The sequence below is a fragment of the Lissotriton vulgaris genome, chromosome 2_1, assembly GCF_964263255.1.
Source record: "Lissotriton vulgaris chromosome 2_1, aLisVul1.2, whole genome shotgun sequence".
NCBI classification, from domain to species: Eukaryota; Metazoa; Chordata; class Amphibia; order Caudata; family Salamandridae; genus Lissotriton; species Lissotriton vulgaris.
The window spans coordinates 1723878796-1723897143 of NC_141687.1; the positions used below are offsets into that span (position 1 = coordinate 1723878796).

At 43.5% G+C, this 18348-nt stretch overlaps 1 protein-coding gene across 3 annotated transcripts in view; it reads left to right on the plus strand.

The window, feature by feature from the left end:
* TOLLIP (toll interacting protein) overlaps positions 1 to 17367 on the plus strand; it is a 343606-nt gene extending 326239 nt beyond the window's left edge. For 2 of the 3 annotated variants that reach the window (XM_086957730.1, XM_086957731.1), the window contains exon 6: positions 11206 to 17367. In XM_086957730.1, coding sequence (XP_086813856.1) covers positions 11206 to 11420 — 215 coding nt within the window. In that variant the 3' untranslated portion in view covers positions 11421 to 17367. The remainder of the gene's footprint in view (positions 1 to 11205) is intronic. The other variant, XR_015308513.1, reaches the window with a different exon arrangement.
* Positions 17368 to 18348: the final 981 nt, after the last annotated feature.

Here is an 18348-nt window from a genome sequence, read left to right on the forward strand (position 1 = left end):
GGCCATAACACTGGTCAGGAGGGTCTGTGTACTACAGGCCCTTTCTGTCCACCCTTCACATACCACCTTTGACTCAGACAAGCTGGTTCTCTCCTTTCTCCTAAAGATTGTGACACCTTTTCATGTAGACCATAAATACAGACCCAATCAGTACTACATTTTACAGTTGTCCAACCGGACATGGGGTTTTGTAATATGCATTTGCTTAAATATATACAAAATAAAGCAAGAAACAATTAAAGTGGGGCACAAGCCTGTATCGAACTTAGTGGGAAGGACGTCCAAGATATAAAACCGAAAGGCTCAGGCAGAGTAAATTGTTTGTATGGGGCACATCTTGATATGTCAGACAAATTATAGTGGATACACTATTACACAAAATGAGTATTAAATAAAGAAGTGTATATGGCGCACACCAAGTCTACGGCGTTTCGATCCTTACAAAAGATATAAGATGATCATCAGGACAATATCAATGGTATGAATGTAGATGTAGATGTAGAGTCCATTTATAACGCGCTAGCAATCGCTCCAAGGAGCATCTCGGCGCCAATATGAGGACAACCAGATGAAAAGGTTGCCTTACTGCTAAGGAGACCATAACCGGGATCACACTAGCGCTCTGGCCATTGGGTCTGGAAGATTGTAAATCCAGGTTTTCAATTGCTTGCGGAACTCAGACTCCTTGTCCAGTGCTCTTAATAGAGGGGGTAGGGCATTCCATGCTTTGGCACCCAACACCGCTAGGGATTTGCCCCCGCGGGTTTTGAGTCTGAATCTAGGGATGGTCAAAAGATTGGCATTGGAGGATCTTAGTGCGCGATTTGGACAGTATTTTACAAATTTATTTCTTAGGTAAGTGGGGCCTGAATTATGCACAGCGCGAAAAGTGATAGTTAAAACTTTGTGGAGGACCCTTTTAGTTATAGGCAGCCAGTGTAGTGCATTGAGGGCTTTGGTTGCTGAGGATCTTCTTGGCCATTTCAGAACCAGCCTTGCAGCTGCATGCTGCACCATCTGGAGTTTATGAGTAACCATCTTATTGGTGCCAGCGTACAGGCTATTGCAATAGTCAATGCGGGAGGTGACTAATGCAATCGTAACAGTTTTCCTTGCTTCGAGGGGCAGCAAGTCGAAGAACTTTCTAAGCATTTTTATTACCCCGAAACAAGTGCCTGCCACTTTTGACGCTTGATGTTTGAAGTATAGATCGGCGTCAAACTGTACCCCAAGGTTGCGAGCCGAGGAGGTAGTGTGGGGTGGAATTTCTGCCTTCTCAGGCCACCACAGTCTGGGGATGAAATCATTATTTGAGCCTATGGGCATGATCTCGGTCTTTCCTGTGTTACATTTTAGGTGGTTTTTCCGCATCCACTCAAAGGTGGCCGTTAAGCAGCACTTAAGCTTTTCCTCCCAGGCCTGGTTGTCTTTGTCCATGACCAGGATTAGTTGGGTATCGTCGGCATATGCTATTACATCTATGCCGTAGGACGATATCAGCTGAATCAGGGGTGCGGTGTAAACATTAAACAATGTCGGACTCAGACTGGAGCCCTGAGGTACTCCCGTTGACAGTGGCTTCTCGCTGGAACGGAATTCCCCCAGAGTCACCACTTGTCTCCTGTCACTAAGAAAGTTTTTTATCCACTCTAAGGCAATACCTTTAATGCCAGATGTTATTAGCCGGTCTATTAAGATGGCATGTGAGACCGTGTCGAAGGCCGCCGACAGATCTAATAGTATCAGGACGGCCTTCTTGCCTTGGTCTAGAGCTGAGCGGATAGTTTCCGTAGTGAACAGGAGAGCCGATTCGGTGGAATGCTGAGTTCTGAAGCCAGCCTGATTGGGGTGCCATACTTCATTATTTTCCAAGAAAAGTGTCAGCTGTTTGTTAACTGTGGACTCAGTGATTTTACACAGAGCTGGAAGTAATGAAATCGGACGTAGATTGGATAGTGTGGAGGGGTCAGGAAGTTGTTTTTTTTGTAAGGGTTTTACAGCTGCCAGTTTCCACTCGGGGGGGACATAGGCGGTGGACAGAGAGTTGTTAACGATAACATTTATGTCCGGGTTGACAATATCCGCAATAAGATGTAGGAGTGCTATAGGACATGGATCAAATGGTGATCCTGATTTGGTTGCCAGGATGGCCTTTTTTGTCTCTTCCAGGCTGATTGTGCGGAAAGCTGTAAGCTGGGTGACTTCCTGCCTAGTAGTTTCGTCCTCACATATTTGATCAAAGCTGGGAGCCTCAAAGTCTTTCGTCAGACCCTTAACCTTTTCCTCAAAAAAGTCTGCGATGGAGTTGCAAAGCATTTGAGAGGGGGGGATGTCCTGTGTTAGACATTTGGGTTTACTAAAATCTTTTACAATATTAAAAATCGCCTTCTGTTTACAATTGGCTGTTGCTATGGCTGACGTGAAATACTTTGTTTTTGCCTGTTTGATTAAGGCATGATACGCTTTCTTGGTCTTTTTGTATTTGCTGCGTTCTGTGCTGAGGTAGTTCTTACGCCATCTACGTTCAGCCCGTCTTAGTTCCCCCTGTTTATTTTTGAGCTCTAGGTCAAACCAAGGGGCAGATCTCTTCTTATTCCCGGGTTTGAGCTTGCGTCTTCCCTGTCCGGTCATATTTTTTAGTTCTGTCATCCATTCCCTAAAGGTATTTAGGTTTGGGGGTCCGGGTAACTTAGTTCTACACTCTCTGGCTATTGGTATTAATTCTGGATGCTTCATGGTGGCCTTCCAATCCTCGTGTCTGGCCTGGTTGCTTTTGCAAGTATTCTTTTTGTTGGCATTAGTCTCTGGTGTAATCGAAAAAGGCATTAATACATGATCAGTCCATATTTGGGGTTTCAGCTGGTCTATTGTTAAAGTGTCTAAGTTGGTAGCAATACAATCAATCGTGTGTCCCGCCTCGTGAGTGGCTGGAGTATCACGTATTTTAAGACCCAATACTTCCAAGGTTTCTCTGAAGGAGGCAGTAGGTGCCTCAATTATAGACTCAAGATGAATATTCACATCCCCCAACAAGGTGAAGTTTGAATATCTGAGTATCAGTGGGCTTAGCGCTTCTCCCACACTTCCTAAAAAGTCAGTGCTAGTACCGGGAGGGCGATAAATTAATGCCCCAGAGAAAGAGAAGTTGTCATGAATTTTAATACTAAAGGCCATCCCTTCCGCCCCTTTTAAATCATGGAGTTCCGTCATGACACACCCAAAGATATCTCTGTGTATGATAGCCACTCCCCCTCCCCGTTGCTCGTTGCCTCTGTCAACCCTCTGGATACCATACCCTAAAGGTAGGGCATGTACCAGATCAGGAGTGCACCAGGGTTTGAGCCAAGTCTCTGTAATAAAAAGACAATCTAGGTTGTCGTCTATGAGGAGGTCATATATGTGCTGGGCGTGTCTTGGTAAAGATCTAGCGTTTATTAAGCCCGCTTTTAAGGAATGGGTGGGGGGGGTATGTGTTGTAAGGGCGGATACCTGAGACCATGAAAATGCGACATGGCATTTATGGCAGCTCACCGGACCTATCCAGTCCGAAGGGTCTAGGTTGTGGTAGTCACAGTCGTGGTCTGGTTGTAGGGTTAATAGTTGTTGCCTGCTGTAAGTGTCTTTACTGATCCCAGCAGAGTCCTTAGCCCTTTGCCCGGCCCGTGCGCGGACGGGCGCAGACGGGCAGGACTCTGGCTTGACTCCGGCGCGAGTCCGGCGCGTCCGCTGATCGCGTCCGCTGCGCGAAGTCATGGCTGTCTATTTTTATAGCGGTGACTCTCGCCCCTAAGGAAGGCTCGCCCTACCTAAGATGGCCGCCGCAATACTTCTACCCTTGCCAGCAGGTAAAAACAGCCCTGAAATCGGCTGTAGTGTCTGGGGGAGGCAGCGCTCTGCAGGAAGAGTGCACCCAGTCAATTTAGAAGGTCAGAGTTTTAAAATAATGTTTCTGCCCGAAAATCGGCCGAAACACCACAGCGTCGCGCTAATTCAGCGCGCTGGTGCAGGGGGGAGAGGACACAAAGGGCAAGTAAAAAGCAATGAACAAATGTATTTTAAAAAGATAGCAAGAGAGAAAGAATGACCGCCCGGCTCAAGCCTCAGGCGATATTAGCAGTAATGGTAAGCCAAAGTCCTTCTTTCCTCTTTATAGCGGTGACTCTCGCCCCTAAGGAAGGCTCGCCCTACCTAAGATGGCCGCCGCAATACTTCTACCCTTGCCAGCAGGTAAAAACAGCCCTGAAATCGGCTGTAGTGTCTGGGGGAGGCAGCGCTCTGCAGGAAGAGTGCACCCAGTCAATTTAGAAGGTCAGAGTTTTAAAATAATGTTTCTGCCCGAAAATCGGCCGAAACACCACAGCGTCGCGCTAATTCAGCGCGCTGGTGCAGGGGGGAGAGGACACAAAGGGCAAGTAAAAAGCAATGAACAAATGTATTTTAAAAAGATAGCAAGAGAGAAAGAATGACCGCCCGGCTCAAGCCTCAGGCGATATTAGCAGTAATGGTAAGCCAAAGTCCTTCTTTCCTCTTTATAGCGGTGACTCTCGCCCCTAAGGAAGGCTCGCCCTACCTAAGATGGCCGCCGCAATACTTCTACCCTTGCCAGCAGGTAAAAACAGCCCTGAAATCGGCTGTAGTGTCTGGGGGAGGCAGCGCTCTGCAGGAAGAGTGCACCCAGTCAATTTAGAAGGTCAGAGTTTTAAAATAATGTTTCTGCCCGAAAATCGGCCGAAACACCACAGCGTCGCGCTAATTCAGCGCGCTGGTGCAGGGGGGAGAGGACACAAAGGGCAAGTAAAAAGCAATGAACAAATGTATTTTAAAAAGATAGCAAGAGAGAAAGAATGACCGCCCGGCTCAAGCCTCAGGCGATATTAGCAGTAATGTGTACATTTTGCCTGTAATAACTAGGTCCATGTCAGAGTGACTTGGAGGAGTTTTGTTTCAAGCGAAGACCGATTAGAAGTCCGGGCCGAGTAAGAAAAGTGCAGAGAGCCGGAGGTACAGTCTAAACAAGTAGTACCCAAGGTCCCTGACCAATTGTATTTGGGTTTCCCTTGTCTTTTATAACACCTTTTCATGTATGTCAGAACATCACCTTGCCTACCTTCTTTGCTTCGCCTCACCCATCCAAGGAATGGAGACTCCACCATCTGGCCCCAGAAAAAGCGTTTTAATTCTACCTTGATCTTTTTAAGTGTTCTGTCTGGGTGGAGGATCAACTGTTAGTTTGGTATATCGGGGAAAAGAGGGGAAAGGCTGTGCAGAAACAAACCATCTCACCATGAATAGTGCTCTTCATAGAAATCAGATGCACATTGGCCAAAAAGCAACCCCCTGAGGACTTGCGCACTCATTCCACCAGAGCCAAGGCTGCGATTGCTGCTTTGGCTCACGGAGTCTCTGCCCTGGACATCTGTCTGGCAGCAACGTGGGTGTCTTTGCACATGTTGACCAAACATTACTCTCTGGATATTAAGATCCATCCTGATGGGCACTTTACTTGTTCAGTCCTGCAGGACTTTTTAGTGTAATCTGTATCACATACCCACCGGTGGGAGGTTGCGGGGGCTGTAATGCTTGAGTGTCTATTCTAAAATAAGTATTCTGCAGCTAGAAGTCATAGTTGAACAAGTTACTTACCTTGGGTGATGCCTTATATGGAAGAGAGTCAATCTAGCTGCAGATTCCTTACCAACCATCTCATCCTCCCCACTCTGCGAACTGATTTCACAGGGTCACCCTTCTAATGGCCTTAGCACTAGACACCCTCAGTTGATTAGAAATTATGGTTTCAGTTCGAGACCTCAGACGTCTCGAAATGTTGCTGGTTAAAATTGGCTCCTCAGCCATAACCCGCTTTCAAGACACCAGACTGGCAGCTTAGGATCCCACACATGACATTACTGAAAACATCTCAGTTCCATTTAAAGACTGCACTGAGTATGACCTGTTAGATAATGGCCATCCCGGAAGGGTCACCCCAAACATTTTGCCTTCATCCTCCTGTTTCTCTTACCTTCTTTTTGTTGACTAAGCACTTTACCACTGCTGACCAGTGCTAAAGTGCATGTACTTCTCCCCTAAACATGGCAACATGGGTGTATACACAATGTACCTATTTAGCTTGCTTGCAAGTCCCTTGTAAAGTGATATGCCATATCACCAGGGTCTGTAACCTAAAGGCCACTGGTGGGCCTGTAGCACTGATTGTGCCACCCACACAAGTAAAACACACAAGATGATGGACAGAATGTTGCACAATGGCAAACCATTCAACCCCAGTCACAGATCTGGGTTTAATCCATCGTTATTTTGATCACCAAGCCACCCCAGTTCAGACATGGCCATATGCAAATCAGTCTTGACCCTGTGCCTCATGGAAACAGTCCAGCCTGAACTGCCAAGCCATGTCTTTCCTGGACTGGAATCAAGCATCCTAGGACCAGTTTCTGGCTATCAGCCGTCTTCAGCCAGGATAGCTTGACTCCAGTGGCTTAGTGAGCAAGGGACCCACGTCTGGGCATTCCCTTCCCACATAGGGTGAACAGCGAAACACACAAGATGATGGACGGAATGTTGCACAATGGCAAAACATTCACCCCCAGTCACAGATCTGGGTTTAATCCATTGTTATTTTGGGCAGTTTGGGCTGGACTGTTCCCATGATGCACAGGGTCAAGGCTGATATGTATATGGTCATGTCTGAACTGTGGTGGTGTGGAGTGCAAAAAAAGATGGATTAAGGCCCATATCTCTGTACTGGGGTGAATGTATGACATTGTTCTGCATTCTGTCCATCAACTGTTGTTTTTGCATTTGTCACCCCGAGTGGGACGGGTATGCTCAGACATGAGTCCGGTGCTCTCCACACCACTGGAGTCAAGCTGTCCTGGCTGATGACGGCTGATGGCCGGAGGCCGGTCCTGGGATGCTTGATTCCGGTCCAGGGAAGACATGGCTTGGCAGTTCAGACTGGACTGTTCCCATGAGGCACAGGGTCACGGCTGATTTGCATATGGTCATGCCTGAACTGGGGTGGTGTGGAGTGCAAAAAAACTATGGATTTAGGCCCAGATCTCTGTACTGGGGTGAATGTATGAAATTGTTCAGCATTCTGTCCATCAACTGTTGTTTTTGCACCCGCACAAGTAGCCTTTCAAACTTGTCTCAGCTCTGTTGTTGCAGTACCTGAGTCTGCGGTTTACTGCCTCTTCGACTTGGCATTTAAAAGTACTGAACAAGCCTTAAACACTCTTTTGTTGCACATAGGTCACCCCCAAGGTAGACCCTAGTTAGCTCCAAGGGCAAGGTGCTGTGTAAGTAAAAGGCAGTAGGACATGTACTTTTACGCTTTGCATGTCCTGGTAGTGGCAAACAGCTAAATTAATTTTTCACTACTGAGAGGCCTACTCTACTCGTGGATTAGCATTTGAAATTCATTAATACACTTTTAATCTGTAATTCTGGATTACAAAGGAGTAGGTACATTATGTTGTATGTTTGTAATGGTACTGACAAATCATCATTACTAGTAAAGCTGGATTTTACATTACTATTTTAGAATTGCCACTTTTAGAATTTGGGTATTTCTCTGCTCTTACTGCTCTGTGTGCTTTCAACTTGTTTCCAATACACGTTTGGGGTGGGTGAAATCTGCGCACTTTGCATTCCCTCTAGACAGCCACAAACACAGGAAGTGCAGGTCTGACAGAGGACTCATGAGGCATTTATCTGCATTTGGATAGCTCTTCCTGGGCAGCAAAACAGAGGGGAGCAGACACATTTCCCCTCTATGTCCCATTTCCCACACGAAGTGCTGATTAGCCCCTACTGATAGTCTGGAGCCAGGGCTGAGATGAAAGGGAATCTTTGCACTTCAAGGGCCTGCTTTAAAGTTACCCCCACTTCCTTGGTAGGGCCTTTGACCCTACCAAGGCACTATACTACTGGACCTGTGAAGTACTCTGCCAGGAGTATAGACTTCTGTGCTTCACTCATTGACACATTTCTTGACTGCTGTTCTGGAAGAACTTCTTTTCTGCTTTACTGTGCTGGCCTATTGATCTCTGCCTTGCTGATGACAAGGACTGGACCCATCTCACTTGAACCCAGAGTGACTCCAAGGGCTTGCTGGCTTGCTTCCTTTTCTGAAGTCTCTGGGCCATCAAAGACTTACATGAACAGCACCTGGACTCCTCCATCTGTGAGCCCTGCCAAGTGGTGCCAATCCAGACCTGGACTCTTACAAGGTGATTTTATGTGCTGGCCCATCAAAAGTGACGCAACAATGTCTTTGCACCGATCAGAACCGACGCAGTTGCTGCTAGACGACATTGCTTCAATGGACTGCACGGCTCTAATAAGACTGACTAACCGAGATCGACCATCGCCGGCAAAGTCGATGAAGCCTTCATCTACTGCGCGGATCGTAACAGGCACATTGGCTCCATTCACTGTTTCAATGGCGCAGCGACTCTTCGCATTGAGTCTCCGATGTTTACGCTTCCTCCATCCAAGGTACTTTTTCAGTGGGATGTGTGCGAGTCCTGTAGCTGGCCTGCCTTCCTTTGCAGTCGGCCTCATCTTTGGATTTACCCCTGTTAAGTACGACCAGATGTCCCCGGTTCCCAATTATGACTCTAAGCATTATAATTTGATTTCATCTTTAAAAATTCTTAAACTCCGGTTCTACTTATTAGATTTTTGTCGTTTTGGTCCTGTATTACCCATAAGACTATATTCTATTGTTCTAACCCTGAGTATTTGTGTGTGTGTGTGTGTGTGTGTGTGTGTGTGGGTGCGTGTGTTTGTGTGTGTGTTTGCTTATGTGTGTTTACTTTTGTGTCTGCATGTGTTTGCTTGTGTGTGTGTGTGTGTGTTTTTGTTGCACAAATACTTTAAAAATTTCCTCTGTAGATAAGCCTGACTGCTCTCTGGCAATCTACCAGATGGCGAGCATAGGTTATAATTTAGTGTGTATCTAGCTTACCCTGACTAGAGTGCTAGTTCCTGCTCGGACAAGATACATACCTCTGCCAACCAAAAACCCCAGTTCTAACACCACCTACTTGGTAAATAAACCGAGCCAGATAGGAATCTTCTTGCCCATGACCTTAGTCCATGCATGACTATAGAAAGTAAAAAGTGCTCTTGTAGTCCCTGTGCTCCATTCAGGTGCTAGTAGAATAAAGGGAGATTAGTAGATTCAAAAGTGGGGGTTACACCCAAAAGATTAAAAGAATGAAGGGTTTGGGGGTACCCCTAAAAAAGAAAACAAAATAGTAAGAAATGTTATTTATGTATTCATTTATCTAGTGAGCGATGCTGTGGTTGTTTTCGTCTCGCTCACTGTTCCCAAAAAGTGCCTGCGCCAAATTACATCACAGTTTTAAGTTATTGAAAAAACAATTGCAGGACACTCTAGAAGCTCATGTTGCCGATTTTTAATAAAGAAGGTGTAGCGGATTAAAAACGCTGCCGTGTTTCTACTAAGTGGTCTTTGTCACAGCTCGCTTGTTAGTTTACATTGTTTAAAGGCATATGGGCTAAATACCCTATATGTGAAGTCTGATATTCATTTAGCAGATGAAAAGTTGTCTTTTCAGTCACTTTGTCTTACATTTCACTTTCCAACAACAGATATCTTTGCACCCCTTATTAAGTTTGAAGCCTTCCTCCCCAAGTTCAAGGACCCCCAGTTGTGTAGTTTCTAAACTCCGCAGTAGCTTTGTGTCGATGTGTGATCATATTAATTTTAGGAACATTGCTCTTACTACTGGACTTATGATAAGTAGCTGTCTGAAGCAACAAAAATGATATTGGAGTACCATTTTTCTCAATGAGAATTGATTCTATCACCTGGGTTTTTGCATTGCCCCACCCAGAAGGAAATTAAAAGACCTGCATGTAGAAAGCTGCACCACCGGAATGTCATATTCTCATACATTATTTATACGGTATCTAACGCGCTTGGCTCTTGCCCTCCTGAACCCACAAGTATGTTGTACTCTTCCTGTCAACTTAATATTAGCCAAATATCACATTGGCTATCACTATATACTTTACACCCTTTCCAATGCGCCATCGTCAGTGTCTCTGCCAGTAGTTTAACCTTCATTTTGGATAATGCTTAAGCTTTTAGATATGTCGTCGGCATTGCTATAGTATATTAAATTGAGTCTTCTTTTTCAGGTTACAAGAGTTGAAGATTGATCTTTACCTAATTTCCGAAGGCCAGAGCTATAGAGATTTTTTTTCTCCAAAACATTCTAACCATGAGTCCGTGGGCTACATAATCTTGAGAAATTTATTATGGGAAAACAAATGCACTGCAGGTGTAATCTCTGGTGTAATAATCTTAGAACTTCATAGTGGTCTGCCAGGCGTACGTTACAGCTTGGTGGGCTAAGCTGCCACAAAGATGTGCAGGTCATGCGTGTGTCCCAACAGAGCAGTTCAGACTACCACCCTTCCAGGATAGATAATATGACTTCCATTGATTTGAGTATTAACACCTATTATCCAGTCATTTAGAGACAACGCCGTTTTTGGTGTTTCCCGTGTTATAGTCATTATTATTGTGCTGTTGTTTTTATTATTGTGTTCTTTTGTGTTGGCACTATTATCAGATTGTGTTACAGTTTTACTGGGTGCCAGTTACCAGGCCTTCAGAACTGTAAATCTGGTGGTGTAAGTGCTCCCATTGTAGTTTCTCTTTTCTCTTAATGATTAGCAGTTGAATAGTGAAAACTGTATAGTTTACTGTGAAACTAAAATAATCCAGAACTTTTCCGTCATAAAATCTTTTTTGACGTTCATAGACGGTGGTTGCCTACGTGCTTGAACCTGGCACACATTTTTATAGATAAAATATTCACGCTTTAAAATAAACTTTTAATGAAAACAATCACACAGGACGCAACATTATTTTTTTGATGTATAAGTGCCCTAGTGCAGTGTTAAGAAGGATGCACTCACAATACGTGTAATTTGTCGTTCAGACTCACACCATTGAAGAGTGTTATTTGTCAGAAAATACCATATAAAATGTTTAAATCTTAATGTTAAAATATAAAATGTTTAAATATAAGCAAAGCTTGCCTATGCCTTCTCAAAAAAGGAAAGAACTAGATTTCGCCATGATGTAACTCTTTCTTCTATTATGTTACCTCTCGTGATGCACTGTTCCTCTTCTTTCTTCAGGAATGCCGACAGTCTATAATTCTGGAATGGTGCCAGTGGCTGTGCCTCCCCCAGCTGTCAATCCTCAGCATAGAATGACTGATGAGGACCTGAAGGCGATTCAGGATATGTTCCCAACCATGGACAAGGAAGTTGTTCGCTCTGTGCTGGAAGCCCAAAATGGCAACAAAGACGCAGCCATCAACTCTTTGCTTCAGATGGTGGAAGAGTCCTAGGCAATATTTCCTCACTTGTCCTGGTCCTTGTTGCCTTTTCCTAGTTGCCACTTGGTTTGTTGACTTGCCAAGCTTCGGATTTAGTGTCAGCCTCCCAAAAACGCATCATTCCCTAAAACAGTTATTCATCATCCTTGGCACTTTCTTGTTGGATGCTTATGTTCTATGCACAATGTGTTTGATCTTTCCATGTCCCAGCAAACTACAGCAGGTTGTCTGTGAGGAAGTGGTGGTTCTATAGACGTTTTACCTAAAAACAAAAGACCCCAATAACTCTTGCTGCTCTTTTATGTTGGCTTGTATCCTTTTCCGTTACGCAGATCCAATTGCATCATAGAGGTGCAAAAGGATTCATGAATCTATTTTGACCAGAAGAAAAATGATCTCCTAATTTGGAACATCTCTTCCATGTCACTGGTTGTTTTTCCTATATGTTTAATATGAAGCACAGCAAATAAAGTGGAGAATGCCTGCCTTCAAATACCATATGCCTGATAGGTTTTCAGCCCCACAATGCTTAGTACTGGCTAGCAGGTCATGCTTATTTCACAGATACCTAAGGTAATCCTGTCCTGCCCCTTTCAGCCCCTCCTCCCTCCTTTAACCATTATTTCCACCTAATTCCACTCAGAAAAGGTTTGGCCTTATAGCATTAATGTTTCCTTTCTGCTTCTTATAACGGATAGTTCGCTGTGGCAGCCATGTTTTATTAAGAGTACCACGTGACATTTCCGTAAATCGTATAATTGCGCCACCATATCTAAGCTTACCTCCTAATTTCATGGGTTTAGATATGCATGGCCGATGAGTACTTTGTTGCCCCTCTAACTGACTCGTGAACGTGTTTTAAAGCAAACCTGCATATCACCCTTATGAGTAATTCTGACATTTCTTCCCAACTACAAGGGATCATGTGGTGTATTTCAGTTGGTTTTATTCTGGATCGGATTTGTTTTTCAGAGTAACTGCCAATTTCTTTATCAATTTCTAAATTCAAGTTAAATGTTCAATGTAGCATCAGAAGGAGGGAAAACTAGTTTGCGAGACCAAAGTAACCTTTGTCGGAGGTGGTGAAGAGTAGCAAGCCTGAAGCAGGAACTCCAGAATAGGGTCATAGAAAGGAGCTGTAAATTGGATATCATGCCACACAGAACTGAAGACCGATAACTGACATGCATACAGGGACTAATGGCATAATGTGATTTTTTCTTTTGTTGGTATTTCGATATCGGAGCCGAATAAAACGTTGCACATGGTTACAGGCTTGAAATGTGGGTCCCAGAACTGTGTTAGAAATGAGATAATCAGACTGAGTATGTTAAAAGGAGTAAAGTCCGATGGTTTGGTGGCAGCACTAAGAAACTGTTTGATGGCATATATGGATGTATACGGAGGGGCCAAGAACTTGGAGACAAGACATATTTCAGGCCTGAGATTATAGAATAGAAAGGAAGTCTGAAGTTTGTGTGTAAAGGAGAAAACTCTTCGGATTGAGGCATAGAAAGAGTGGCAGGTGGCACAGGAAAGAGACAAATACTTGAGCTGAGGACACTGAAAATAGGCTTGTACTACAGTGTGTTACGGTGCAACACGTGGGTGTGGACGCCAATATAAAACCACCAATATCTATCTGGCAATGCATAAAGGTGTCAATGGTCCCTGGTCCCATGTCACAGAACTGATGCATGTACATCATGTGTTTTCCATGTGGCAAAGTAAAATAATATTATTGTGAATAATTTGAAATGTATAGATGAGTATTATGCTCCACATATGTTTACAAATATTATATACCGAAGGAATGTCTTGTTTCCTACCTTTCACTCAAGCAGACTTGCTAACAGAAATACTGTAGATGGCCACATCAATACTGTTGTCATTGAAAAGTAACATCAGTTGTAAATCGAAGGCAATCAAACCAAGACAGAATTCATGTACTTTTTCTGCAGAATCTCAAATGTGTCCTGCTTTATATAGAGGGGCATGTGGCTTCTTCATTCAACTTTCCTGTGGTCCTGAGTTTATGCCAAAAACTGTAAATTGAGACAATAAAAAATGTGTCCTCTTTTTTCAGAGCCTCTTACCAGCTAGGCCCGTCTATGTCTTTGTCATTGTGCAGAAAATAAGAAAAGAGGCATAAGAATGACACTTCGTGTTAACCCCTTCGCTGCGGGGCGAATTCCACCGCGGTGCGAGGCTGGGCGTGGCTCTCCCATACTCAGACTGCTCCCGGCCGTCATAAATCATGGTGGGTGTGTGCTCATGACGGCGTGAGCCGTCCGAACTCCGCCCACTGATTAATTCCTTCACACAGGCAGGGAATTAATACCGCGTGGGCGGAGCGGCAACGTTCTGACGGCTCCTGGCTGTCATGAGCACATGCCTACTGTGACTCATGACGGCCTGGAGCCGTCATGAGCACCCAAGTTGTTAAGCAGCAGCAGTCCATGGGAAATAAAATGAACTGCTAGTAAAATGCACCGAACTACATTCAACCCTGTTGATAGAGGCTATTTATCTCCTTGTTTGTGATCGATCAGAGCTGCTGATGCCTAGGTAATGAGAAGATCACCTTCTCGCTACAATGGGGACTTCCCGGGTCAGTAATGTTAAGAACACGCTAGTGTTCGAACAGAATTATAAGTGATCTTTTGTTTCTGCACTGAGTGATAAAGAACTAAGAAGTCTGTGCTGTTACAGAGCGCTACTGTCAACAGCACACAAAGACTGATGAGTATTCATATTTGCTACATCAGTTGAGATGTTTCAATTAGCACAACTTTGGTTGCCTGCTTTAAATTGTATTTTTGCGTTTTTCAAATCTTTGCACTTTTTTCACTCTAAAAACGGCTTCAAGGTGGGTAGAGCACACAATATTCGAGATTTATCTTTCCCTCCCAACTGTCAAAAGAGCATACATTTTCAGTAATTTTAATAAAAGCTTCCTAATCTTTAGTCGCTAGTGCATGCTGAAGAGATATTTGTCCCTGTGACCACCAGCCTATCCTGAAGCCCTACAGGCTGGCGTGTTGCTGATAAACCATTAACAGACATTTTTTAACATGTAATGGTGCCTACCATTGAGATTTGACAATGCAAGCAGTCATTTACATTGAAATCAAATCTTGTCAATGGAAGGATGTGAACTGACTAGTGACATTACAGAGTTGTTAAATTCCTGAATTTGACTGCATGAGTGGATATATGTCACAACAACATCTATTGCATTTTTGAGAATTTCATGCCGTGACCATACGGAATCCAGACTGATAAGTTATTACGACTTCTTGCATGAAAGTCACTTATGTCTTATGCAAAGCTTGAGGTAAACCCTGTTTTGGACCTGCAAGAAGCGATGTACTCAGAGTGCTGGCTTCAGGTTTTTTAATGTCTTCTCATTTCTTCCCATTTGATTCTTCACCCTCTTGTAGATTGATGCAATTTATTGTGCAGCTGGTCAAAGGTTTAGGTATTATTGCAGACCTGCTGAGAAAGGAAAGAATTAGTGAGGTTTTAAGCAGACAATATTTCTTTCAGATTGTCGAATGTCTTAAAAGTGAGGTTTTCCAGCCTTTATATGAATGAAAAGTAAAAACATTTATATTTTTGGTGATATCCGATGGGAAGGGATGACAAGCCATCATTCACATCTCTACTAACAGATTCCACATTGTTTCAAGAAGCATGAAAGGACTTGCTGAGAAGCAACCTTAAACTAGGATTAAATATGCAGGAGCCTTCACTCAATGTAGAATTAGAGCAATCCCATCACAGATGCCATGTTGGTCTTTGCTGAAGAGATGAAATTGTGCTAGTGGCCATTGAGCGTGAGAGGCATTCATTGTGTTAGATGTGGAAATGTTGTTTCCTATAGACCGTGGCAAGGGTAAAGTTAATGTGTCTTTGACGAATGTGGGGATTTCTACTCCCTTTAAAGGCTTTTTCTATGATGAAAATAAGGAAGAACAATGCCAGAACAGCGCAGTTATTAAAAAGAAAGATTTATCTTTTTCTTTCTAAACAAAAAGACTTGGATTGCATCAACTCTCATTGACCTAATTTAGAAGACAGTATAGCAGTTGCTAGATAAAAACATAACATATAACTTGTACACTGGGCTAGAATAAGTGTTCTGGGAAGATGGCACTAGTCCGATTTTTCCTTAGTAAAATTCCTAGAACAACTTTGATATCTCCGCGGTGGTTGCATAGATTGACTTGCGGACCAATGGTCAATGGAAAGTAGATCACATACGCAACTCTATAATGATGAATAGGATTTAGAATTCCTTGCTGTCTTTCAATGTTCTGGCATCATCTGGATAGTAGAAAGAGAAGTCCTCTTCCACTGACAGCTTCTGCTCTCTAGTTGGTGAAGGACCTAATTGAAGAGAAGCACACCGGAATGAGAGCAATGATGCCTGCTGGTCAGGCAGAACTGAAGGCTCATGTTTTTGGTGAAAGGATTTTGACGTCTTTAATGGGTCTTTCCTCCTTAGCAGAATGTTCTTTTTACGAGTCAGTGAGGGCCGTTTTGTGAACGGGATTAGGTTTAGTTAGTTGGTAACCATATGTGAGTTCGCCTCACACCATTCACCTGCTAGTCACTGACGAGCAGGAAACACTGACACCCTCACCTTCTTTAAGTAGCTTCTGGAAAGGTACCTCCTAGAAACAAGAAGACACCTCATTTGTTTGTTGCTTGTGCGTTTACCTTTGTGGCACAATTCTAAAGTCAGATGCCTCAAGCCAGTGAATGGAAAATGGATCCACAAACAGAAACATGCTACACAGTCAATGTCCCCTTGAGTTTTGTAGAAAGTGCAACTGACATCTTTGATTTGGAATGTCTTCTTTCCTTGAGGTGCTGTTTGCAATCTCTTCACATCTTTCAAATGCTTCTTTGCACATTTAACTCTTATTTACAAGTGGCTTTATATTGTCGTTGAAATTGTTTAGAAAAAGCCTATGTGGTTGTTGTCCACTGTGCCATCTGCTAGAATGCTACAGACCAGTAAATTGTGGGGACATTCTGCTCTCTGCCAATGTTAGAATTACTGGTTGTTGGCTTCAGTGCCCTAGACCAGTAAATTCTGGGGACATGCAGCTCTGTGCCAGTGTTTGATATGTCCAACAAGTTGACTGGCTGAAGAGAGGCATACCGATCAAGCACCATTAGTTAATCCCCTAAGCAAAAACCCTATGTTACGAATAGACTTCAGGATTCCTCTAGATTTCTAATAAGAGCCCCAGTGTTTATTTGCATTTGTTTTTGACCGATGTGTTATTTTATTGAATTTTAGGAACACACCGTAACCAAAGGTGTGATTGTATGCTTTTATCTGGGGTGACATCCCATTTGCGAACCACTTCCAAGAAATTAGATTGCCACTTTAGAGTGAAGTTGCTGTTATCCCAAAACTCCTGTGCTTAATTTAGAGGCATGGCAAGTAAGGTTGCTTTTCTTCAGGCCTCACCTTTTTTCACCCACCTGTGCTGTTTGCAGTGGTATATTTTGTCCAGCTGAAGCCAAAGTCTGAAGAGGAAGTTAGTCCCATTGGAGGCAAAAACATTTGGTTCTGCCTTTTGCCTTCAGAGTTAACCTCACAATGAGGATATTTTCTTTACCACCCTCTGGACACAAATTGGGAGGAAATTGTTATGTTATTGTGAGCGCTAATAGGAATGGGTATATATAGTAAAGAAATTCATGTACCTCAAGTTTTATTCTTGATGGCGGCGTACACTTGTGCAATTTGTATAAAATAAGCAAACTCTACTTGTTTTAGTGAAACTCACCTGAAACAGACTTGTTGCAAATACGTTCTCCCGTTTATGAAATGATTTCCAAAGCGCTGTTTGAAAATGCGTGACTGTCCACTGTATAATATGTTTTATTTTTATTTCTGCCATCTGATTTAATAAATGTATCATCTAAATTGTTAAAAGACTTGGAATTAGTGTTTTTTTATATTTGTCCTTATAATGCAAACCCGATTAGCCCCGCTTTGCACTGTCTTGAGACAGTCCCAGGCTTCATTGGCTTTGTTATAGAAAGTGCGCTTTTTTTAAGCAAACCAGATATTCTCACTTAGTAACAAAGCTGAAGACCGGCTAATGTGATAAATGCGCTTGTATTTAGAGTCCGTCTTTGTTCACCTCGAAAATGGAGTTATTTGTGAAGCTGTATTTTCATTTCAGTGAGGTCTAAGGAAGTGTTCCACATGGTGTCGTTTGACGAACCACATCCGGGTCTGTGCTGGCAGCTACAGTTGCCCCTATGTGCCAGCTCCTTAGATATCACATGGCTGTCTCTTCGTGACATGCTGCATTCAGAATATGGGCTTGGAGGACCGGCCATCTTTTTAATTGGTTCCTTGTTCTGTCCTTTGGAAATTCTGGCTTTTGTCTAGTGAATATCCTTAGGAGTCTCATTTTTGGACTTTTGCATCCTCTCTTGAGGATTGCCCCTTTTACATGTGCTCTTACTCGTCGGTTTACTTAGAGAGCTGTGAGAGCACTTTGTTTTGTTTTTTGACCTGCTTCTGCTCAAGTGTTCTGTTCAGCTTAATTTACCTGCCCACTTAATATCCCTGTGCCTCACCCCTTCGACAACACTGCTTGCCACCACCCCCACTACTGCTTTTTTTTTATGTAAACTTCTAAATTAGTAAATTTTTGCATTGAAGATTAAGTATTTTGCCCAGATTCACAAGATGTTGAGCCGAGGCTCGAACACTGATCCCCAGCTCCAGGGTCGGCTGCTCTGACTGCTACGCCACATTCTCTCACTCTGGGGATCCATGTTGGAGTCTCCCTTTCTTTGCCTTAAAGGTGCTGCTCTTACGTCAGGGGGTTTGTTTTTTATGCAAGTCAACTGCTTTCTAGGAACAGTTTCTTGCTTTAAGGAAAGAGGCCAACAGATGCCA